The sequence below is a fragment of the Pelobates fuscus genome, chromosome 4 (genome assembly GCF_036172605.1).
Source record: "Pelobates fuscus isolate aPelFus1 chromosome 4, aPelFus1.pri, whole genome shotgun sequence".
In the NCBI taxonomy this organism is placed as follows: domain Eukaryota; kingdom Metazoa; phylum Chordata; class Amphibia; order Anura; family Pelobatidae; genus Pelobates; species Pelobates fuscus.
The window spans coordinates 174,074,536-174,100,190 of NC_086320.1; the positions used below are offsets into that span (position 1 = coordinate 174,074,536).

The 25,655-nt window shown below is 40.3% G+C and overlaps 2 protein-coding genes across 2 annotated transcripts in view; both read right to left on the minus strand.

The window, feature by feature from the left end:
- Window positions 1-25,655, minus strand: part of GMDS (GDP-mannose 4,6-dehydratase) — a 752,713-nt gene that overhangs the window by 96,036 nt on the left and 631,022 nt on the right. The window contains exon 9 of the mRNA XM_063451788.1: window positions 7,087-7,183. Within this exon, the coding sequence (XP_063307858.1) occupies window positions 7,087-7,183 (97 nt within the window). The remainder of the gene's footprint in view (window positions 1-7,086; window positions 7,184-25,655) is intronic.
- LOC134607952 (ADP/ATP translocase 2-like) lies at window positions 14,353-15,156 on the minus strand. Its single transcript, XM_063450552.1, has one exon. It carries the CDS (start codon window positions 15,094-15,096, stop codon window positions 14,353-14,355), a length of 744 nt encoding a protein of 247 aa, XP_063306622.1. The 5' UTR covers window positions 15,097-15,156.

Below are 25,655 nucleotides of genomic sequence, written 5' to 3' on the forward strand. Positions count from 1 at the left end.
TCTATATGAGCAGCATTTCAGTTTGAAACACTGACTCTTTAAAGTAATCTGCCATTTTGAGTCGGGTCTAGTTACACAGCCTGGAACTCTGATAAAAAATGTGCAAAAGTGAATTTTGTCATCAGCTCACTCTACGCACTGGTAACAGACATAATCACACAGTCCAATACTCTGCTCATTCCATCTTTTCAAGCTTTGCCTCTCGGTTCACAGCTCATTCTGTCCAGACCTCAATGCCTCCCTACACTGAATTCTCACTAGCTCCCCCCCTTTAGCACTGCCACCGGTACCTCCAGTCCAGCATGTCATACTTACCACTGTCCAGCCGTCTGTACCGGCTTTCTCTTCGGCTCTTCCCATTCATGCATGCAAGGGCCAACAATGCTTCTCTATGAGAAGCATTTGATTGGAACACAGACCAAAAATAAGATGATGCAATGCGGCGAGTGCTTCAGGATTTCAGGTACATTGCTGCCTTTTCCCCCCCTAAGTTTTTAAAATTTATTTTAAAAAGTGTGTGTGTGGAAGGGGAAGGGGGGTGGGGGATTGGCAGTAAGAGCCAGTTGTTGTTAATCCATGTAACCATCTATAGGAAAATTAATATGGATAAACATTTAGCTTGGAGTAAGCCTGTAATTCACAATGTTTTTACATTTATTAGTAAGCTACACTGAATACCTGGCGCAGCCAACACATGCTATGTAACATAGTTTACCCTTCCAATGCTATACACGCACTGCTCTTTGATACTGGAAAGTGAGCAATAAATGAGTATTTTCGGGAATATTTTGCTACATGTATTATAATAAACTTGAATCACTGAGGTAATTTTAAAGCTGAAAATGAGTCACCAAGCTAATTTCATGAACATAATTTGGGTTCTTGACAAAATAAATTAACATTCTTGTCGTGGGCTGGATAATGAAGGCTGCCAAAAGGGGTGTTACACCCCCGGCAGCAATATAAAATATCAAGGTCTGTGCAGCATTTCATATAGAGTAAACAATTAATGCCTCAAACAGGATTAATGATGAGGAGAGTAACAGCTAACATTCCATTTCCTAGTCTTTGTGTGATATGAAACCCAAAGAGCCCTTGTGGTCCTCAATGCTAAGGCCAAATGATTCTATGACTCCATGACTGGTTAGCTCTGTCATACATGGTGTCAGGGAATGGCTCAGAGAAGGAATCCCAAAGTTGCTTCTTGAAGGCACTCATTAAATGTAAACTTGGGCCAGTGTAAAATCACCAAGACTAATAGAAACTCCAGGTCATGATGAAGAGTGTGTCTGCTACACTGAAATCCCAAGAGTGGCTAAATAGCTTTCCTGGAAAAATGACATACAACAGGTAGAGCTGGAAAAAAACATGTTCGCCATACTCTTTGGAAATGGCTACGATACCATTCTCTTACCAAATATCAATATAATGTTCGCATACAAGTGTACACATGAAATAACAATTATGTTTCAGTGTTTGAAATGGATAGATGGAAAGATAGATTTATATAAACATATATACACAAAGACAAATTGTGTTAAAATGAATTATATGGAGAACATTTTATACAAACATATAACATGTTACATTTCAGAACAGTCAAGGATAAAGCAACTTGTTTTAAGGAGGAGCCTCAACTTTAGCCAAACTTAACGGCTAGCTAAAATGTAACTATAAGCTGTCAAACATATTATTCCAAAAAATATTATCATTATTCATAATAATTATTATTATTAATACAATTATTTATTTCAGATTTGTTTCATAATTCTTTCACACAATATTATTGTTAATATTTTGTCCCACATTTATCCCTACAAAGCGGAGCTAAAATTATTTAAAATGATAGAATAGTATATTTTCATTTACATGATTTGTTGGGCAAAGCCTGGCACAGTAAGCAAATGAATTAACTCTTGGAGAGCCGCGGCAGCATTTAAGAACAAGGAATGGTTAAGTCTCTGGAACTATAAACCCATACACTCCCATACTTGAATTTGCATAAAAATCAGAAAAAATTTATTATCATTCCAAACCCCATGCTACATATAGTAATAACTGTGTCTGGGTTACAATTAGGTTGACCTCTAGCATGTAAGCTCATTGAGCAGGGCCCTCCACCTCTCTGTTCCTGTACGTCGAGTTGTCTGGTTACAATTAAATGTCTGTTAGTCCACCCTTTGTACAGCGCTACGGAATTTTGATGGCGCTATAGAAATAATAAAATAATAGTAATAATATTGAAATTGTTACATTTATTCCATTCACAATATCGATTGTGAATGCAAAATTAGTGAGAAAAAAATGTAAAATAAAAAGCAAAAATAACCAGGAAAGACACGAGAGAGAAAATAAATCACAATATCTATTTAACGTATTAATTTACATAGATAAATTATTAAACAAGGTTTGACCAGCAGTTCATATTTATATTGTTTACAACCGAGTGGACTCCCACGTAAATCTAAATGGATGATTTTAAGGATGTTAAAATAAGGTAAAACAAACAACAACAAAAACCACTCACATGTAACTTTCCTAGATTAAACAAAGCACAAGCAGCGTACTGAGAATGCTGAACTAGAAGACACGAATAACATACAGATGGAAATTAGGCAATTGTCTGTCTGTACTATGCCGGCAATAAGGTTTGTTAATGTTAACACCAGAGTTTGTACTGGATAACCGAGCAAATCATCTCCTTGCAGTATGAATAGTCATAGACTGAAGGAGTCGCATTCGTGGGTTTGTGAGCCATGGAAAGGCAGTGACCTGTCACAGAGTTACCAGAGCTGGCATATTAACACATATTGCTTGAGTCAACAAGCAAGGGTTCACCCAAGCTCTAACACATTGACAATGGCTTTATAAGGCCTATAGTGTACATCCTCATTAAAACAAATCCCAGAATGATTCAGTTAAAGATGCTATAATATGAATTTACAGAGTCAGTTCCTACTTAGAGAACACGAGACCTGTAAGGTTGATAAGTTACTCCAACTGCCATTAACCACAGTCAGTGCTGGAGTGAGAAATAACATATGGAGTTTTCCACCCCCTTTAACCTTAAAGGAGGTTTAAAGGAACACTCCTCGACAAAACAATTTCATCTCAGTGAGGTTGTTATGGGGGGCTTCTGTCACCGGGCACCCTCTCAGCTTATTGCTTTAAATGATGTAACATCAAAGTTATTTGTTGTTTTATCAGACGCCCATTTGCCTCCTCACTCCTCTTTGCGGTCACTATACTAAGGAAGGATTGGCTTGGACACGTCATATTTTTTCTGGGTATATTACCAGTGGTTAGGATTATATTTACTATCTATGGTTAAATTAAACCTGTAAAGAGGAAGAAATCACGTTTATAAATGTGCTTAGTGGTTTTAATGGTATCCTGTCTCCATTCTCGCAGTGCACAAATCCTCCTTTTATGCCAGCTGAGGCAGAGCTGCAGAACCCAAATGCCGATCCTGCCATTTATTTATTGGCTGAAAGTGAAATCTAAGCATGCTCAGTCAATCAATGAACCTCTCTGTTCATAAAATATGCACAAGATTAACATGATTTATTCTTGTCCTGAAATGGCTGAAGGATGCGGGAAGTAGAGGTCCACCTCCAGCAGCAATATAAAATATCTAGGTAAGTACAGAATTTCAGCTAATGTTTAGTTTGTGAACCCAAAAAACGGTTGCACCTACTTTGTTTAGAGTGAGTGGGCTTATTTGAAATCACTAGCTTAACTGCTTTTCACTGGGGACATTACTGTTGTACTTTGGAGCATATGGATACAGCCCTGTTTTCTCAATATTTATTGTTTAATGTGATGATGATACTCTTATGGCCTTAATCTAGAAAATGTCAAAATTTCCAGGTTTAATTACAAAAAAAGTAGTGTTGACTAGTTTTAATATTTATAGTTAGGGGTTTTCTTATGGCTTCACAGCTCAACAAAGACACAAACAAGTTAAATCATTGCCAAGTTCAGTTTAACCCCTTAACCCCTTAAGGACCAAACTTCTGGAATAAAAGGGAATCATGACATGTCAGACATGTCATGTGTCCTTAAGGGGTTAATGAGCTGGAGGAGAGAGTAGAGTGCTGCCCTTTAGGAGAGAGCAAGAGACAGGAATGTAAGGTAGAGGTTACTCTGGGAGGCCATAAGCTTTCCTAAAGAGATGGGTTTTAAGGCACTTCTGAAATGATTGAAGACTAGGGGAGAGTCTGATGGCGGTAGGCAGGATATTCCATAGGAAGGGAGCCGCCCGCGTGAAGTCCTGCAAGCACAAGTTGGCCGTACGGGTGCTAGCAGCGGACAGGAAAAGGTCACGGGGGGAGCAGCGAGACAGGGAAGGGGCATACCCATGGATCCGTGAAGAGATATAACAGGGGCTAGAATTGTTCAGTGCTTTATAGGTATGGGTTAAAACTTTGAATTGACTCCTATAGTATACAGGAAGCCAATGTAAGGACTGACAGAGGGGTGAGGAGTGAGAGGATCAACTAGAAAGGAAAATCAGTCTGGCGGTGGGATTCATTACAGACTGTAGCGGGGCAATATGGCTTTTGGCAAGACCAATTAAGAGAGGGTTAGAATAATCCATGCAGGAAATTACTAGAGCATGGACAAGCTCCTTGGTAGCATCTTGCATAAGAAAGGGGTGGATGCGGGCTATATTTTTAAGATAGAATCTACAGGATTTGGCAACATACTGGATTTGAGGCCAGATGTTTTTTTCGGGATAGGTACTACAGTGGCATGTTTACGGTCAGCAGGGACAACGCTAGAAGAGAGAGAGAGCAGTTGACGATGTGTGTTAAGGAAGGCACAAAACAAGGGGAGAGAGATCTGCAAAGGTGAGATGGGATAGGATTGAGCGAGCAAGTGGTGGGGCGAGAGGAGAGGAGAAGTGCAGCCATCTCTTGTTCAGTAGCCGTTAATGTGTTCTATACCCCACTTCCTATAGACTGTAAGCTCGTTTGAGCAGGGTCCTCTTCAACATTTTGTTCCTGTATTTGTAATTGTCCTATTTATAGTTAAATCTCCCCTCTCATAATATTGTAAAGTGCTACGGAATCTGTTGGCGCTATATAAATGGCAATAATAATAATTAAAATGTTGGTGTTGTTTTATAGTGTATGGGTCTTAGTCTGGATTCTTATTTACTGCACATAAGAAGCACATTAACTCAGGTTGCAAGTGCCTGACGCTCCTCACTGGAATCTTAAAAATAGTGCAAGAATTAAGCAGGTGAAGAACTATATGGACAGAGCAAAACATGGGACCACCAGACCAAGCCTACTAAGAATGTCCCTAAATAGGCAAGTTGTCCTATTCCTTAATATAAAACTTTTAAAGCATTCTAACTAATGGACTCAGATTACAGTGGCATGATCTGAGTGGGAGTAAGTCTGATGCTACATCCTGCAATGAAGTCTGTGAGATATATGCAACAAATTAAACTTTTTGCCCTGGGGATTCTAAAGGAAAAAAAATTTTTTTTGGCACTTATTCCTTATTTGTGTCCAATCATTCGAGATATCAGGGATGCTTCTGTGACTGTAACTGCTTGATAAAGAAATAGCCATCTGAATAACTATATCCAGAGTGGAATACAAACATGGATGTATTACAACTCCCGTATGAACACCTACACATAAATTTTATACTGTGGTTCTGCTTGGTCTTGGCTTATCTATTGTTGCGTGTCAATTAGGGAAACCACTTTCTGTCTGCTGGACACATTCCATCTAGCATTACAGTGAAGTAGATGTTAAAGTACAAACATGAAGGTATTAAAAGCTGTATAAAAGTCAGTCACTGAAAGAAATGATCTCATGTATATAACAGCAGCCAAGACATTCAGTGAAGAGTTATGAAATGAGAGAAGTCAGAGGGATAATTGGATTAAGATTGCCTTACGAGAAATCTATGCAGATCACATGTATATCTGTTTTTATCAGAACATGTTGACGATTTGCGAACTGCGGTTGTTTGTTTGGGTGCGGGGCAGTTTCTCATCTTTCAGACTTTTAGAGGTAATAGTCATGTATACAGGTGGAGCACTGGCAACAAAAAAAACAAGGAGTGGTGTTTTCTACATTTGAGTTCGCCCAAAGACATCACACTATTATTACACATAGAGCAAAAGCACTAGAAAGGGATGGAAGTCATTTGTATTTATGGAAGATTAAATGGATGCATGTGCGAAGTATGGACAAACTAATACTCTACTTTGAAAGTAATAATCAAACCCTTAACTGAGAAATTAGTATTCCTTTCTAAACTGATGATTATGGAGATTCAATATATTTGGAGAACTGGGTGAAAGTATTTGTCTAAGGGCGGACTTAAAACTAGTATAACAGAGTTCCTAAACAGTATAAACAGAGGTTTATTTTTTATGAAGATTATAATACATTAATCTTGCAGAATGTTGATGCTGGAAGGAAACAGTGCCACAACACAATAAACACTTTGGTCATAGAGGGGATATGAATTGCTACACAAAGATGTAAAATAACAGAAACCTTTTTTTTTTCTAAAGTGTAATTATGCCAGACATGGTGATGCTATTCATTTATTGAGTGTCAGTAAGATATGTTTGCAGGTCATATGTAAACATTAGAGATGTTTGGAACTGGGAGTAAGAGAGTATTTAATGCCCTTCAGCACCCATTTTGAAAATATTCCATAAAAAAGCATAAATGTTTAAAAGGAATCTGACCCTCTTCCTATGTACATGATTGACAATAAGAATATGACGTACATAGAAAATGTATAACATATCAATGCTTTACATAACTAAAACAATGTATACAACACAAAGTAAACCATATTGAACAGAATCACAGAAGTTGCTATTTGTCTTTACACAGGTATAACCCTAACATTTCCCCTCCATTGTATCGGTTTTACTTAAAGCTCTCCCAGATTATCACATGGAGTGCCTCACATGTGGCCTGGCTTAGCCGGGGGTGGCAGCAGGAGGCCAATTAGGCCTCAAGCAGCTGACCAAACACCAGGAATCACTGCCCTAGAGATTGCATTATCCACGTTTAAGGAGAGAGGGTGGGATTTTCCACTTACCACTTCAGTGGGTCGGTAGTACTTGTGATCTACTCTCACATGGATTCTGCCAGTCTCACTGCAGCGACCAACCTCATCTTCATTCTTGCCTTCCCACCTGTAAAAATGAGAAACACTTTAAGAGCTGCTTTCACACAGTGTGTGTTAAACATTTGGCTGTTTCATTTCAACCCCAAGCATGGTGTCAATCTCCTCTCCCTAGGAGAGTGTAAACTCATTACCAAGAAGAACAAAGGCAGAAGCCAAAATGAAACAAAAATAACTTCCGAAGTTGTCACATTCTTCTCAAGTGTGAAAAAGTCAACTTGTGCATTTGAAATTAAGTAAAGAAACAAACAAACAAACAAACACGCCAGTGACTTATTTAGAATGCATACTTCATCAATAAACAGACTATATCGTTATTGGCTATTTTCAGATTCACTCACACAGTGAAAAATAGACGAAAACGATGCACAAAATAAATAATAGGAAAATAATATGGACTTTACTCCAAATCCAATGATGCTCAACAGATGTCAGAGAACCATGGGAACTGTAATTCTACAGCAACAGGATATATATATCTGTTTTATATATATGCCAATTCTTTTAGTGTTTTAGAACCCATACGGCACAGTTATTATGTCTTCAATTCATTATTTTCCACAATGTGTTGTTCACTTGTGGAGTAAGGCTCAATCTATGTAACCCAGACTGCCCAAGATTAGTGGCCATTATACAAAGTCAAGCAGCTGCCACTATTTTAATTATTTGGTATTTAATTATTGGGAAGAAGACCTAAGAAGACAGATAGATTGCAATGTTCTCTGTGCAGCTCCTCTGCCGGCAGAGTACTGTTGGGAGTAGAGCTCAATTAATGGTGGCAGCTGACTCATGCATCTAAATCCCTATAATCTGGGAAGGTCCACAACCAGGTCTCACATACACATTCAAGATAGATAGAATATACACAAAATGTTTATTGCTTTCTACATGTATAGAAACATTCATTCATAATACCAATTTAAGTCACTATGGTTACTTTATTTTCTGCAATATTCATTCTGAGATTTTTATGTGTATAATTAAGGCAACCAAATCACAAGTAGTATATCTGCAATATACTGCAAACTAAAAACATATCTACAATATATTGTAAATTATATATAAAAAAACAAAAAACAAATACACAACAAAGACAATACTACAAAACCCCAACATTCAGTTTTTTTGAGAGGCTTTGAAAGCATTTTTGCATATTGTAAGTACTGAAAAGCCTTGATGTATTTCAAGGGTCAGAAGTGTACACTCACAAACATATGACCTTCGTGTGAGCTCAGAGGTAGCTTAGAGGTGGTGGGTTACTGGGTATAACAGGAAATACTAAGAATGCCCCTTAACAAATGTCTCAGCAGAGGGGTGCACATTGGATGTTTTGATCGCACAGGATAGAGGAAATGATCCATGAGATAAGGAATGTAGGGATATATCTGGCCTAGGAAAATAAATGTTTGATATAAAAAAATCTTTAAAATGTCCACATTATTTTTGCAACATGTTTTATGTAATGTTTAGTGTGAACATTATTGCATTGTGTTTGGATCGCTTTGCAGTTTGTCTGTCAGTGCCTAGCTGTCCAATGGATCTGGTGCATTTTTATTTGCTTTTCTTGCATAGTATGTACCACAATATGAAAACTGCAGAACCAGGAGCCGCCTGCCAACCTTGATCCACACATTTTTTTTTTTTTTTTTTAAAGAAAGGATGTTTTGAAATTACAAACGTTTAGCAATTCACTGCTATTTATTAAACAAGCTAATATGTAGCGAACTATATTTTTAATTAGCAGTTGAACACTTGTAATACAAACTTTAAAAAATGAAAGTAATATTTTTCATCTAGTAATATGCCTCATTCAGTAAGATAAATTATACTCTTTATCTTCAGATAGTTAATGAGTGATTTCAATTAAGCGCTTGAAGGCATTTAAAGGGACACTATAGTCACCAAAACAACTTTAGCTTTATGAAGCAGTTTTGGCGTATAGATCGCCTTTACGGACCTGAAAGCGTGTACTCCTGAGCTTGGCTATAAGCTCAACTAAATGTGAGTGGTTCTATATACAAGTTTATAATCTATACACTGAATCACAGAGTTGCACTATGAAGATTTAATTTCTTTTTCAGAACATTTTGTTTCAATTTTCATCCACCCTACGACCATTTGGGAAGGGAATACTCCTAAGAGTGTGGACTTAATTGAGTATTGTATGTAGCGCTACACCTTTCTTTTTTGGTATTTGTATTTCGTGTATATGGGAAGTTACACTTGGTGATACAGCGGCTACTGGGTATATCAAGGTTCTGTCAAAAGCGCCAGTATATTTTTCTTATCTATTTGCTATATGTCTGTTAAGTGCACCCACACTTATTACATTTAATTTTGTTCAGGAGAAACAGGGCTTTAATTTCTCATGAACTATTCATATATGAAACATAACTTATTATGAATAAAATGAAAAAAAACTGTGAGAAATTACGTTTAAAAAAAAATAAAATTGTAGTTCCGCCTGACATTTTACTTGTAAATGTCATGATACTGTTCGCTTTTACTGCAATAAAATGCACATATCCATGTATCCATGTGTTTGCTCTCAAATATCGCTCTTTGAGAGCGATCACATGGCTCCCGGGGACCTGATTTGCCGGGGGAGGGCTGCCTGGGCTGTGAGGCAGTCCTCCCGAAGAGGATCGCGGCTGAGGTAAATAGCTGAAGGCTCCAGGGGGCTTAAGCCATTACGGCGTTCTATGCCACCACATTTAAATGGGGACGGCATAGAACGCCATAACGGCGTTAAGGCGTTCATTTAGAATGTTTTATCTCATGCTCTGTTTATCGATTACTAGACCCTGCAGCAGCCTCCTATATGTAATTAAAGATCAATTTACAGAGCAGGAGATACAAACTAAGTCAGAGTAAGTTACATCTGATTGAAATAAAACCATTTTGCTTTCATGCAGTCTGTGTCAATCACAGCCAGGGGATTTGCTGCATTAGCAAAAACAAAAGTGATTTAACTCTTAAAAACAATACTATGTGGTTGGCAAACGTTAATGGTAGTAGCCATATGTTGAGAGATAAGGGTCCTACGTATAAATAGCTTATATTAATAATATGGTGTAACCCGTGCAGATTTGTAATTTTAGGGTTTAACAGGGAAACAAGCCAGAAAGAAAATCACTTTGTAACTATATCCAGCTCACCGACATCAGACAAATAAAAACTTTATAAATGTCACATTTCTACAATATTCAATCGCTGCCTCCCCTCAATAAAGTGTCCATTAAATATTTACATGAGAAAATAAACAGCTAAATGCTATAGGATGCAAAGAGCTTCCAGATTTCCTGCTTCATATTTGGTGTCCAGTCGCTTTCCAATGAAGACTTACTAAAACATTGATTGGAGTACGGAAACATATACTTTCAGCACAGTAAAAGAAGCAGGAGAGAAGATCAGAGAAATAGGCTTCCAGGTTGCAGTCTGAATCAAAGCCCCACTGTGGCCAGGACTAGAACTGCAAGAGAAAACTCCCAAGGTTATGGTTGGTTAAAATGCAACAGGACAAATGTACTTTAGCCCCAGAATCATGACAGTTCTTGCTAAGCACTGTGTCTGACAAGCTTTGCTAAATTTTCTTGTTAATTGATTAATGACAGAAAATTAGGCCAGTGCAAATGTTTTGTATATTAAAATGTTCTACAACGAAAAATGCCAAACAACAAAACAAAGAAATAGTTAAAAGAACAAATTATGTAGCTCAAAGGCTTCTTCTGTCACTCAGAGAAATGGTTAATTTATTTTACATGTCAGTCATCCATGTTGCTCTTGTCAGTCACTAATCAGGACAGTTAACAAATAATGTCTAGATATAATCTAATATATAATCTAATATAGATATATTAGAGAGATAGACAGACAGAAATATAGAAACTAAAATAAGAGTATTGCACAATGATTTTTTTATTTGATGAACAGTGTATATTAAAAGAAAATATTTGGGGAGTTTCTGCTCTTTTTCAGAAATCAATACTGATCAATACAATGGAATTAAACAAATGTTAACTAAGATGTAAGTGATATATTGATTAAAGAGAGGGAGAGTGCAGGGCCGACTTAATAGCAAAGCATAGACCCTGGGCAAAGCAATGCACTGGGGCCCAACCTACACATCCACTCACAGTAATAGAAATTTCAATTATCGCTAAAATTAAGCTTATATTTGTTGCTACCTCCAACAAAATCAATGTTTAAACATTAAAAAACATGCTGTACAGCAGAGATTAATTCACACAAACGTTTGGACAATATAACATGAAAACCAAACAAGTAAGCGTCACAGTAATTTCAGAGACTCATGGAAAATGAGACAATGCTTCTAGCATGCGTGTGTGGTGGGAGGAGGGAAGGAATTGGAAGGAAGGGCTATACAGCAGATCAAAACAGATTTTTGCGTCAAAGAATGCAAACCAGAGTCAAAGAAAAGTAAAACAAAGACATTGTCTCATCATAACTTTCAAACTTCCATTTCTTTCCTTATTTACGTTCAGTAGCTTTAAGATAAACCAGCACTTTGATTAAAGGACCAGTCTCCAACCATAAAGCTCATCAGCTTGCTCATTTTAACGGCACTTTATAAAACTGCATGTTACTTTGAGAAGAAGGCACCTTTATCAATAATTTAAGAAGCATCTCCCCAGCTGTCAATCAAACAGCTGGCGAGGTTCTCCTCCTCTTCTGCTAGCTTCACAAGGCCAATGGAAGTGGTAGGCACACTTTGTTGGGCATGCCTGCCACTGCCTCCCCCAAGTCATATAATGCGGCCGTGCTCGCGCGTCCACAGGGCTCTTAGTTTTTCAGTGACCCTGTTGTCCTCCTCTGCTCCCTTGGATCCTGTGTTCGCCACTCCCATGTCGCCATCAACCCAATTATATATGTGCTGTAATAATATAACCACTCCCTCACTGAAGTGAAAGATAAATAATATAAACGATACTCAAAATAAATAGGACGGCTTCTTCTAGAAACCTTCCCCAATGTCCCATATATCCTACAGTAAAAAAAACAAGACAAACAAGAGATACGAACAATCCTAAATAAATTACTAAAAACACAGAGAACAAAACATCATAGTGTAACACCTTAAAACCTAAATGGCAGTGCAGCTATATTTTATTAAACAAGTAATAAGAAGTAAAGAAACTTGAAAAAGAAGTGTGGCTGGATCTGGATACAGTGTACAAATACCCCTCCTTGAAGAGATGCTCTTTCTAAGATGAACTTTGCAATAAATCTCCATATTGAATCAGAGGATAAAAGAAGTTCAAACTATTGAAAGGGATACCATATTTTTTGCACTCAACTGTTAAAACAAATAAATACGTTTATCATAATGTGGCCAACACAGTGTGTCCAGTGCCCGTGTCTGCAAACTTAACAAAACGTGTTGTGGAAACATTGATTATGTCCAGAGAATACAGAAAGCACATGCACGAAACGCGTAGGGCAGGCACTGGACACACTGTGTTGGTGATATTTTGATATGCCTATTTGAGTTTGGTTTTATTGTGTTGCACTATGATGTTTGTTTCCTTGTTTTGATTTTTAGGATAGGCTGAATTTGTTTTGTTGTTTCTATTAACCCATTTATGTATGTTCACAGAGGCTGCAAACCATTCAACCGCTTTCTCACTTCACCCTCTCCTGCAGATAACCTGCCATGTGGACCTGCAAAACCATGAGGTTAATTTGGAGCTACATGCTTGTACAACAGGCTTTTGAATATTTATTTATGCATAGCAAACCAGTAACCTACCTCATGCTGATGATTTCCATTAACAATGAAACAGCTGTCCATGAAGGGTTCGCTGGCTTTGCATCTTTTCCTAAGTTGTGTTTCAAAGCTGTTTACAGCAAACACAGACTAAAAGGAATCCATGTTTAAAATGGAATGACCCAAAAATGTGATTCTTTGTTAAACTAATTTGCATATGCCCCCGCAGAATCCTTTGCGGTATTAACATTACTGCAGATTTGTGATTTCTGTGGGGAAAGCAAGTCTTATGGCTTGACCGGTGTGCAGGTTTTTGTTTTACATTGTATTAACTATTTATGCATACATAAATATATATATTTTTAAATGTACTATTTTTTTTTGGTGGTGGTGGTGGTGGGGGAGGGGGGAGGAGTGCCCTGGTCACTCCTCCCAGCTTATACAGAGCCCGTGCACGAGGAAGAGGAGGTGTGGAAGGAGTCAGAGTGGGAACTCTGAATCCCATCAGCCTGAGCCACTGAAGCCCAGGGAAGTCACCCTCCTGCACCTAAAAGGTCGGAAACAGGAGGGTGACTAAACCATTGAGCATGTGTGATTGTTTGTGTGTGTCGGTATGTAAGAATGTGTGTGTGTCTATGTATGTGTGTGTTTGTCTCAGTATGTGTGTCTGCATATGTTTCTGTTTGTCTGCATATGTATCTGTATGCCTGTGTATCTGTATATGTCATAGTCAATAGTCAATGTTTCAATCCCAGACCGGGAATTTCCTCAGGACAATGCTAAATTTACAAACACCACTTGCATGCATTTACACAAATAACACATTAAATACATACAAACCTATTCATACTTGGCATGGGTGATTTTAAGTGAGGGTGTGATAAAAGGTATATGAAAGGGTGGCACGTAGGCCAAGGGAAACAACAAAAGAATCAATGAGAGATACACATATAAGTACACCTACAATGCATTGCTGGTGTTCCTTTTTTTTTTTTCGATCCGCATTTTTTTTTTTTTTTTTTTCCTCAAATCCAAGTTACTTAAAAACATGAATGGCTGAAATAAAATATAAAGGAGCGTTGAGTCCCATTGTTGTATCCCCATCACTGCTGACAGCCTACACTATAGTGCAAGGCATACAATAACAGGGGAAGGGAATGATTTGTGTTAATGTGGAAAGCTGGTGGCCTGTAGGATTGATCCCAAACAACAACTAGTAAAATATAACCGGTTGCACTTTATAAATAAATGTGTTTGACAAAAAGAAAAGCCCATGAACGTTCAGGGTATGTTACATAATACAGCATGCCATGTCAGGTATCTGGACAAGGTCCGGTTTAGATGTATTTCTTCATTTCATCGTACAAGACTAGCACAAAAGCACCACCCATTCCTCTGAGGACATTACACCAGGCACCCTTGAAGAAAGCCTTGGTACCTTCATCTTCATATCATGTTCCAGAGTACATGATATCGGCTCCTTTTCTGCCAGACTGCATCATCATTCTTCGACGGACTGTGTCAAATGGATAGGATGCAAAACCTGCCACTGCTGTTACTGTCTGAGCAATCATCCAGCTAATAATGATGTGTGTGTTCTTGGGGTCTGGAAGCATTCCTTTGGCTGTATCATATATTCCAAAATAAGCTGCTCTGTAGATGATAATGCCCTGAACAGATACATTGAAACCTTGGTAAAGGCTTTTAATACCATCGGATTTGGAGATCTTGACTAAGCAGTCACCAAGGCCCTTGAACTCACGATCAGCACCAGCCTTGCCCAAATCAGCAGCCAGCCGTGTTCTGGCAAAGTCAAGAGGGGAAGTGGCACCAGCAGCACCACCAGATGCCAGGATACCGGCAAAGTAGCGCCAGAACTGGGTCCTCTTATCAACATTGTCCAAGAAAATCTGCTTGTACTTGAAGGCGAAGTTGAGGGCCTGAGTTGGGAAATATCGGATCACGTTGGCAAGGTTACCACGCCAGAAAGACACGAAACCTTGTTCTTTGGGAATACGGACAACACAGTCCATAATGCCCTTGTACTGCTTGTCAACGGTAATCTGTTTGCTTGCATGCTGGACTTGCAGGAGAAGCTTGACCCTTTCAATGGGGGCTACAGCAGTCTTGGAGATGGCAGCGGCCACACCGCCGGCCAGGAAGTCCTTGGCGAATGAGATGGCCGCGTCGCTCATGGTGATTTGCCGGTTCGGTCGGTGAGTGGCTTCTGCTGCAGCACTAAAAGCTTCCGAGGGCTGGGGCGGTGGTGTTCCTTTTAAATGATTTCCTTTCCCAGCTCTTGGGATATTTTGGAGGTGCTTGGCATCATTGCTACAGTTAGAAAGCTGTCTTCATTTTCACCGAGCAGACTCCATTACAAGCACAGGAAGGCTGACTTTATTCACATTACAGATACAACTTGTGCCAACTATGTATCTATGTTTTTTGTTTCTTGTACACATTCTCCTGCATAAATGTGAAAGCCTACTTGCCTACTAAATGAAAATCAAAAAGTTATTTGTCATAAGTTGCTTGTAAGGAAATTCATTGGGTATTCTTTTTGTCAGAATTTACAAAGAAAAGCATGTATTTCAAAATATGCCATCTTCCTCTTAATGTTCTGCCAACACTGAATACAGCTCTGTTTTTCAAATATTACATAGACAATCATTTGGAAATGTATTCGAAAAACTAGAAAAAAGTATATAAATATAACATTTTTTTAGGGCCCCCACCCGCCGCTCAGGGGTGGGGGCCAGGGGGGAGGACATTAGCCCCCCCCCCTTATTAGTATTTAGGGCCCTCACCCGCCGCTCAGGGATGCGGGCCAGGGGGGGGACCTTAGGTCCCCCCCATATTTTACTGTAGGGCCCCCACCCACCGCTCAGGGGTGGGGGCCGGGGGGGGGAGGACATTAGGTCCCCCCATTATAATTTAGGGCCCCCACCCACCGCTCAGGGGAGAGGGCCAAGGGGGAGGACATTAGGTCCCCTCCTTATTCTGATTTAGGGCCCCCACCCGCCGCTCAGGGGTGGGGACCAGGGGGGAGGACAATAGGTTCCCCCCCCATCATTTTACGTTAGGGCCACCACCCACTGCTCAGGGGTAGGGGGCCAGGGGGGAGCACATTTGGTCCCCCCCTTATTTTACTGTAGGGCCCCCACCCACCGCTCAGGGGTGGGGGCCAGGGGGGAGGACATTAGGTCCCCCCCATTATAATTTAGGGGCCTCACCCACTGCTCAGGGGTGGGGGCAAGGGGGGAGGACATTAGGTCCCCCCCTTATTCTGATTTAGGGCCCCCACCCGCCGCTCAGGGGTGGGGGCCAGGGGGGAGGACAATAGGTTCCCCCCCATAATTTTACGTTGGGCCCCCACCCGCCACTCAGGGGTGGGGGCCGTGGGGGTACTATTTTTTATTTATTTTTTAAACAGTGAGCAGTCACAGGCTGCTCACTGTTTACTAGACATGCCCCTACTCGCGATATAGCGAGTAGGGGCAAAATTTACTAATACTAAGTAATTTTTACTTAGTATTAGTAAATTTGTCTGAAAGACCAATTTAGGTCTTTCAGCCTTTTGGTAGATAACTCCCTAATACCGTGGGAATTAGGGAGTTATCTACCAAGCGGCTGCAAGAGAAGTCCCGAGGTGCCGAAGTCCCGAAATTCCAAAATGCAGAAGTGACGAAGTTGCCGAATTTCCGAAGTATCGAAGTTGCCGAATTTCCGAAGTGCCGAAGTGCGAAAATCCCGAATTTCGGAATGCCGAACCGAAAATTTTCCCCATGCACATGCCTAGAGTATTTACACTGAGATATAGTGAACACTTTAGAGGTATCTTTAAGAGGATGAGAAATATACTTTATTGTACATAGGAATAATATATACAATATAAATATTGTATATAGGAATTGTACTTGTATTTATAAGCATATCACTTACACCAGGGCTGCCCAAAAGGTAGATCCCTAGACGCTTAAAAACTACAACTTCCATGATGCTCTGGTTCAAATTAAAGTTATTCCAATTCAGCAGGACAATCTTAAATAACAAAGATATATCCTTTTGTTGTCAAATGACCCTGTGAGTCTCCCAACATTTGAAGGTATGAAATTGGGGCAGAAAATGGTGATGGTGTAATGATAAGTTAAGGAAATCCAATTTCGTGCATTCCTATAGCAGGCTGATTCAGGTTCAGTACAGGTAAGATTTGTATTTTTAATTTGGCCATTTAGTCTCCTTATAAAAATGATAAGAACAGTTGTGCTCATCCAATTGCGATAGATAAGGTGTGTAAGAGGTAGATTATTTTAGTGGTAAAGACAGATTTTAACAGACTTTCTTCACACATTAAATGAACAGAGCAGGCCCCATTACAACCTTATCTCAGGGAAGTCATTATCTTAATGGACTACCAATGATAAATGGCTGAACCGAATGATGCAAGATCGTGCTTCATTGAGATTAAGTTGTTATTAGGCCTGCACTAATAATTAAAAGTAATAGTTTCCAGTTGGTTATAGTTTTTCAGTATCCACTGGAGTTGTAGTAACATTGATTGTGGCAGAAGCAGCATGCATAGATAGTCTACGTGGTGATGTTGCCATTTCATATTAGAAGGCAATATGCTGGTGCCGAGAATAGTTGTGTGTTTTAATAAAGCAGTAGATTCCTAGTAAATCCAAATCATGTGTGGTCTTTACTTAAAGGGAACTTGTCATGGCCAAAATTACTTTTGCTCCTTTTAACCCCTTAAGGACACATGACATGTGTGACATGTCATGATTCCTTTTTATTCCAGACGTTTGGTCCTTAAGGGGTTAAAGAGCATCAGATATAATCTATAACAGTTTTTCTAGAAAATGTGTAGATTAAAATAAGATAAAAATCCATTGAAAAATAGGTTTTGCGGCGTAGACTCTCTGCCAAAGTCTTGATTGAAAAGGGAAAGCAGAAGAGACTGCGGGCTTTCTGCCCTCCATGCATAGTTGCTATTGAAGCTCCCTACCAGACTATGCTAGTGCTGGATTGAGAGTACAGAAAAAGAGTGACTGACATCCGTTCGGATTCCAGCATGTCAGTGTCATGGAGTATGTTTGCTCTGCTTGGGATAGTGTCCCAGGCAAGGCAAATCAATGACTAGACCAGTAAGAGTGAGGTTGACTGGAGGTGGATGTTACGGTAGTGTAACACTCACCTCTTTAAGATCAATTCAGCATGGGACCAGAGGCTGGGGTAAGTCATAACAGGAGTCCAACTAATGCTAATATAACTGTTTAACTATGTTAATGAGACCAAGTCCAACTCCTTTTTTACTTCTAAAGTTTGGAGCATAGACCTTTTGTACTTCTTACCATGTTCACATGCTACGATACCTGCAACAGCATTCTGAACCCCTTAAAAAGAATGTCAGCCTCTAACGAAAGCCAACTGTTTGTGTATTATGTTTGGCAAGAAGGATTGTAGGATATTTGTCACTAATTTGTCAACAATTTGAGTCTTAAATAAGAAAGTTGATTAGCCTGATAATGTATGATATTTATGTCAAATACATGCAAAATATATACAGTAGCGGTTTAATTACTAGACTAGAAATTTGGAGAAAAGACAAATACATTGCCAAAATATCACATTTGTAAAAATAAATGTAAAAAATCTCCTTCTCATGCTATATATTCAGAATTTAATATGGAACTTACCAATATATCCGGGCCAACAATCCTTTGAGATAAATATTGTGATATTACATTACTATAACTGCAATAAGAGCACATTTTCCCTTTATTTTACCCAACAATCTTAATCATTTTAGCTCATTGTGAATGCCATTAGTTAATGTAAATCCCTTTATTAAATATAGAAATATAACAGTATGATTTAATATTTCCCTATATACTATCATCTAATCTTTTCTGATCCATTATTTAGATATAAACATTTGGTTTCCCTGAACAATTTTCTAGAAAATAATTTTCGCAGAATTCAGTACAATCAATTTCTCTTTGTGTATGAATGTGTCTAAAGACAGTCGAGTTGGCCACTAGCCAAAGAATATGATGCTCATCCTGTAGGCAGCCATTTTCTCTAGATCTTTAACTATTTCTATTACTAAAATACTTTAAAAAAAAAAAAATATCATTCAATGTTTTATTGAAGCTTTTTAAATGCAGAGGGGGTTATGCATTGTCACAATACAATACAAGTCTCAAGGTACAGTGTGTCATAAAAACAGTAATATGGGATACACTTTTATTTGGTAGCAAGAACTGGGGTGGCTGTACAAGTGGTACTCAACATGGTTTAAGCACGAACTAGCAGGGGAGACAATCTGTGGCATGCAGGTTGATTCATTCACTCGTTGTATATTAGTCATACCTATCCCACCGGTGCCAAATGTAACAACCGGGCCTACTCCTCCGGTCAGGGGTTTCCATAAACATTGGGGGAACTATTTCACATTTGTGCCATATAGCGATGTAACCTGAAGGTTCTTTTTCACTTTTCAAACCCTTACCAGATTTCATTGTCTCTCTGACTTCCCCTCAGAGTATGCATAAGCAATTTCTCTGGTGTAGTGGACCAGTGGGTTAAAGCACGGGTATTATTTATTTGGATATGTTCGGTTTGTGGATTGTAAACTTTTTAGGTGTACCTGTTATCCTTGGTGTGGGTTAGGCCAATTGAGAGAGAGTGACTTTGTCACAGCCTGGTGTGATTTGACAGGGTGTCTGCCGAGACACGGAGATGGGTTTACATCCAGTGGGTATTCATCTAGGGTGGACCATGTAGCCATGGGTTTCATTCAGGGTGGATCAAGGCTTCTCTTAAAGTTTGTGTGTTGGAACCACTCGGAAGGTCTGCCTAGGTAAGACCGGGCGTGGCCGGTTTTGTGGAGTTTATTGGGTGTCAGGTACCACCTGTAAATTAACTTCTTGTGGGCCTCAACGTGGGAGTAACAGTGCCTAATTCCCTTGAGAGCGGTAAGAGATGACTTCTGTGTCAGATGTGAGCAGGTCACACTCAGCGAGCCATTGGGCTATGAATGCCGGGGGTTTTGGTGGTACTGTCTGAAGAATAGTTTGGTAACACAAAGATAGGGATTTGGGTTTGGTTGGGGCCTGCCAACAGCTATCATACAACACATTAAAATTAATATTGCTTGAGTCATCAAGGACAATTTGTGAGCAGACATGTGTGATTATAACGCTTTTGAGTTGCATATATGGCAATACAGAGGAGTTAGATAGGTTAAATTCTCTCCGCAGTTCTGGGAATGGTTTTATATGATTGTGGTGCATTACCTGTGGATATCCTAGTTTGACCCATGAGTTGAGTGAAAGCCAGGGTGATACTACTAGTAGGACCGTTAGTGGGGAACGAGGGTGAAATTTGTGCGTAGTGTGTCCCAATAGCGAAGAGCCAAGATTGTGGTAGAGAGGAGGGTTGTGTCCCTGGGGCGTAATGTTTTAGGGGTACACACAATATTTACCAGGGGCTTGCTAGTGGATTTTGCATTCCCCGTGTCTACCCACTGGAACACGCCTCTGGGGGTGTGTATTTTCACTGCTGTCTCCAGGTTGGCTGCTTTGTAGTAGGTATAAAGGTCTGGTAGGCCTAGCCCACCCCCACTGCCAGTCTCTGCAAAAAGTGGTGGAAAAAGTCCCGGTTTGTGGGTTTCCCACTATGAAGGAGGACAGAACCTGTTGGAGCTTCTTAACCTAAAGGAATCGTGTACACCCCAGTCCTTTGCATCGCAGCCCCACCCGGGCCCAAATCTGGAGCCCAAACGGTGCGGCAAAGCCCAGGCTGAAGTCTTAGCATAAAGTCTAGTAAACTGAACATAATTACAGAAAAACAAAAAGTAACTTGGGAATATGTGGTAACCTCAGCATATGAGAGTAATGGACTAGTGCGCGCTGGTATGAAAGGTAGAGTTATCGTGTGTGCAACATAGTCACTTAGCTGTGGATACTACGCTCCAGTCATTTGGAACTTTGCGTGGGAATCTCTGAGGCTCTTTCACGGAGCCTTGAGTGTGCTGCTGCGGTATTATAATAGCCCATTGCTTGAAAAGTCGCTTGCCTTCTTCTATGGTTAGGATGTGGCGGTCCGTGCCGTTGCGTCTAATAATCAGGCGGGCTGGGGACCCCCATCAATATAAGATATTGGCATCTCACAGAGCTCTCGTAATGGGAGTTAATTCCTTTCTTTTCAGCAGTGTAGATGCAGAGAGGTCGATGAAGAGATGTATACCTGTGAATTTCTCTGGCAAAGTTGGTGTATTTCTTGAGGCCCTTATAATGTTTTCTTTTGTTGAAGCTTCGTAATAACGTCCCAAGGGACTGAGGTTGGTAAGTTTTTCGGCTTCCGTAACCGGTGTATACGGTCAATATGGAAATCTTGTTGTGTGACATCTGGCACCAAGGCTTGGAAGAGGCTTATAGCATATGCCTGAAGGTCTTGAGGCAGAATATCTTGTGTTATTCCCCAAAGGCTTATGATGCTGCGCCTGTCTCTGTCCTCGGGGTCTGCCACTTTGTCAGCGAGGCGGTCCAGTTTACATCTCAGCTAGTGTGTTATGTGCCGATATGATTTCTTTTGTTTTATCTTCGAGAAGCACAGTTCTGTCCCCCAGTGCTTGTATATCAGCTTGTATGTCTCGAGCCATTTTCGTGATGTCCGCCTGTAATGAGGTTTGCAGTTCTTGCAGCATTTTGTGGACCGACAGGTCTGTTGCAGGTGCTGCTTTTGGTGCTGAGACGGAGGTGAGATCACTATGGTCTGAGTTGGCCACCGGTGATCATGGCATGTTGGCGCCATCTTGAGCCTGAGAGCGTGGCGATGTCAGCGCCGAAATTTGTAGCAAAGATTGCTTTTGCCTAGTTTTTTTTCACTGATTTCGATGCCATGCTGGTTAAGGAAGCTGTTGAGGTATAGCACATTCAGTTTGGGGCATACAGTGCTTTTATAATCGCTGTGTTGGGTCGGTTTAGTGAAGAGCTAACAGCTCATGCGACCGTCTCATCGAGCCGCTAGGCCACGTCCCCTAAAATACTTTAAAAAACAAACAAAACAAAACTCTACTATATGTCTTACTTACAACACCGCATTGTGGGGCTAATTCTATCTTTTTATTTAATAGAATTGTTTGTATGAATACAGCAGTGATTTACTCATTTGATGTATGAAAGGCAATTTACACCACTTGTGCTGAAATGTGAATTGATTTGCTTTTAAGTGAACTGCTACTAATGACATCACCCAGTAATATTACAGTTGGTGTTATAATGATGTGGTGTGCTTAGAGAGTAGGCAGATGCTAGACATGCCATTAAATCAGCAGAAGATCGACACTAAAAGTCTAGAAACTGCCTGATATCTGGCTCACACATGGGACTGATTTTGGTGGAAATTTGATGTAATGGATAATGCTGTCAAAAAGTCATTTGGCCACTTTGACCAATTATAGAAGCAAAGAGCAGGGTGTGTGGATGCTCTGCAATCACAGGTTAACAAGCAGAGGCGGCTGATGTATTTTAACAGAAATAAACAGTTGACATTTTTTTTGCAGCCTAGAGATACAATTCCCCGAAACAAAAGTCGTTTTGGCATTTCATGGGATACTGCATGCAGCAGCCTCCATGGTTACAGGTTGAGGTAGTGTTTAACCTTTATCTCCCCCATGTGCATAAAAGATTGATGGTAAAATATTTGAATCTGGAATTGGACCAGGTCCTTCGTCCAGCCATGAAATGACAGAAAAAGGAATCTCTGTCTGACAGAAGATTAATGACACTAGCACAAAATACATGCAGTTACTGTATTCATCGGTGTTAATGGGACATGCAGATTGAGCCAGCATTTCACAGCAAAAGGGGTGTAACCAAATTACTGACACGCAGAGATCTGTCTGTTGCAGATGAATAGTATTTAACCCTTTAATTCGCAAAATACATTTGTCCTGTTTGCAGCAATGATTTTATATATTCATGGATGACATTTTGTAGTTTGCTACATTTCCTAGTTATATTACATTTAATAATGACTTTGGATTTAGGGAAATCTTTACCTTTACGCTAAAGGCATCTATGTGTCCATGGCATCCCCCCGGCATTGCATCCAGGCTAGGAGCCCCTTTCTGTTAAGCTAGTCCTTATGAGGTAGCTATTACTAGTCAGCTGGGAATTTCGAATGGAGAGTTTGGGTTTTAGAACAGAGGGTTTCCCCTCTAAAAGCCACACAATACAATATTCAGATTTTTGTTATAAATTGTTTGACATTTGGAAAGAGAGGGTAACACCAAATAATGTCCAGTCTATAGCAAGAAATAGGAATCGATACTCAACTCTATTGTAAAATATTACTTTAGACCTCTAACTCTTTGAGCTGAATCTCGTAGAAAGAACTTGTTGCCGAAGGCTTCATCAGAGCTACCTATATAAAGCAGGATCACAACTATACAGAACAAGAGATCACGTTTATTTTAAACTGAAATAGTACAACTGCACAGTATGTACCATCACTAATTTGTACCTATTTAAACCATTTGAATATTCAGTGGCCTAAAATCTCCACCTATGGAGAAAGAAATGAATATGTCTCGGAAACAGTAATAATAAACAGGAGCCTTGCCCCAAAGAAATCCACAAACCATTTGGGGTCTTTCACCAAAATTCCCTAAATAAAATAAGTAATACGTCCTAAACTCTAGTATTTGCAAAGATTCTATATTCAGTCATAAATTAACTGACAACATTTTTGGAACATGTAACATGGATTACACATTCAGCAAAATTCCATATTAACCATAATGTATAAATCTGTAAATCATAGATCACTTGGAAAAACCCACAAAATGTTTGATTAATCCATATCGCTTTAAAAAAACAAAAACAATCTATAAGCAGATCTGTGTAATCCATACGACATTTTGTAATTTACATCTGATTGCAATTTTACCACATGACAAGAGGCTTCATATTTTGCATAAACTCTCTTTACTAACTCACATAGCAGTAAAGAAAAAAGGTGAAAACATTAAACAATCAAAATAAAGTAGGAGGTATAGTATTCACAGTAATGAGGCTCCTCCCCCTCTTTCTTTACTGCTCCATCAGCAGACAGGTCAGAGTTTTTGGCTCTTCCCTTTTCACTATTGTATACTATATGTAATTTTTATATAATATATAAATTTATATATATATATTTAAATTTATTATATATTTATATAATACTGGATTTTAACTTATATATGTAGTTTTTATATTTGCTCTATTGTTTTCTACCTTTATTTCATCTGCCCCATTGGGGTTTCGCTCTTGGGGGAGTCTTTTTCCCCCTCCCTGTTTTCTTCACAGGGTCTCTCTCCTTTTCTTCACCCTCTCGGTCCGCCGGCTTTCTCCGCCGTCGGACCGACTGTCTCACACTTTCCCTGAGGGTAACGCTCACCCTCCACCCCCCTTTTTCCTCCACACGGCTTCACAGCCGCTTTCACTGTAGCCGCACGGCGGGAAACCGTTTTTTCCCGCTCCTCCGGCGGCCATCTTGGATCTCGCGTCTCGCGAGATCCACGGCCGCCATCTTGGGAGCATTGCGGTCTCCTCATTCCGGCGCCCGTACACACAGTAACCCGACACAACCAGGCAGGGGTCCCCAGGTCAGTCATCTATAAAGTTATTTACCTGTGCTTGGGGTGTGGCCCCATAATTAAAAACTATTTTACTGCCTACTGGTGCTTTTGCACACTTACAGGGTGAAGCCCTATATTTAGTACCGCTGCTATCAAGTGGATTTCGTGCCACCTATATATATTTGAGCATTTATACCTGGGTGTGGCCCAGAAGAAAAATCCCAATATTCCCTGCTGGGGAAACTGGTGCTTTTTACTACCAGATTTATCATATTCACCCTGCTGGGGTTTGCCTTTTTACACTTCACTGTGTTTTATATATATACCTATACCTACCCTGCTGGGGTTAACTGGGTACTGCAGGTACCCCCCCTTTTTTCTCACTAACTGGGACAGACCCCTAGCCCAACCTTTCCTGTGCTTCAAGCTATTACAGTGGCCCAACTCCTATTATCATGGATACACCTCAAAACCCTGCAGACTTCCAAACCATGATTGCGGAAGCCATCTCCACCTCTATGGAGAAAGCATTATCCAGGGTTATGACGGCAACTGCCGATCAGACTAAAAAAGTCACAACAGCCCAAGCCCATGACTATGACTCTGAGGCTTCAGAATCCCATGCCCAGGCCGACTCACGGCCCAGCAAACGCCACTGGAAGGGCAAGGAAAGGAATGACAACCCGGGCAAAGGCAAGGCACCTGCCAAACGCCACAGGCCAGCCCCACCCACCCCCGCCCATTACTCCTCGGACGAGGGGGAAGAACACACACGCTCCATGGCTGTGTTAGATGAGTGGCAGGCCGCAGATTCCGATCAAGACAATGACTGGGGTTCGGACATGGGATCCCATACGGGTCTCCTACAAGGCACCTTCTTGGACGACATCCAACTGCCGGACGACCCCACACCGGTCCAAGAAGAAGGGGAAGCCATTCTGGACCCCACGGGGCAACGTCTATTCGACCCCCGCAATATACGGCACCCGCGTTCGGGGGACTGGACCCCCCCCGACCATCTCTCCAAATTTATGCACCGTTGGCTCCGCAAACCCCTGGACAAAACGGTGCGCAACCGACTACGTTCGGAATGCCCTCGCCCTTCCCTTCCCGACCACGTGGCCC

Bases quoted from the DNA above. Each gene is read 5' to 3' on its own strand.
- LOC134607952 (XM_063450552.1), bottom strand. From the start codon at position 15,096: ATGAGCGACGCGGCCATCTCATTCGCCAAGGACTTCCTGGCCGGCGGT.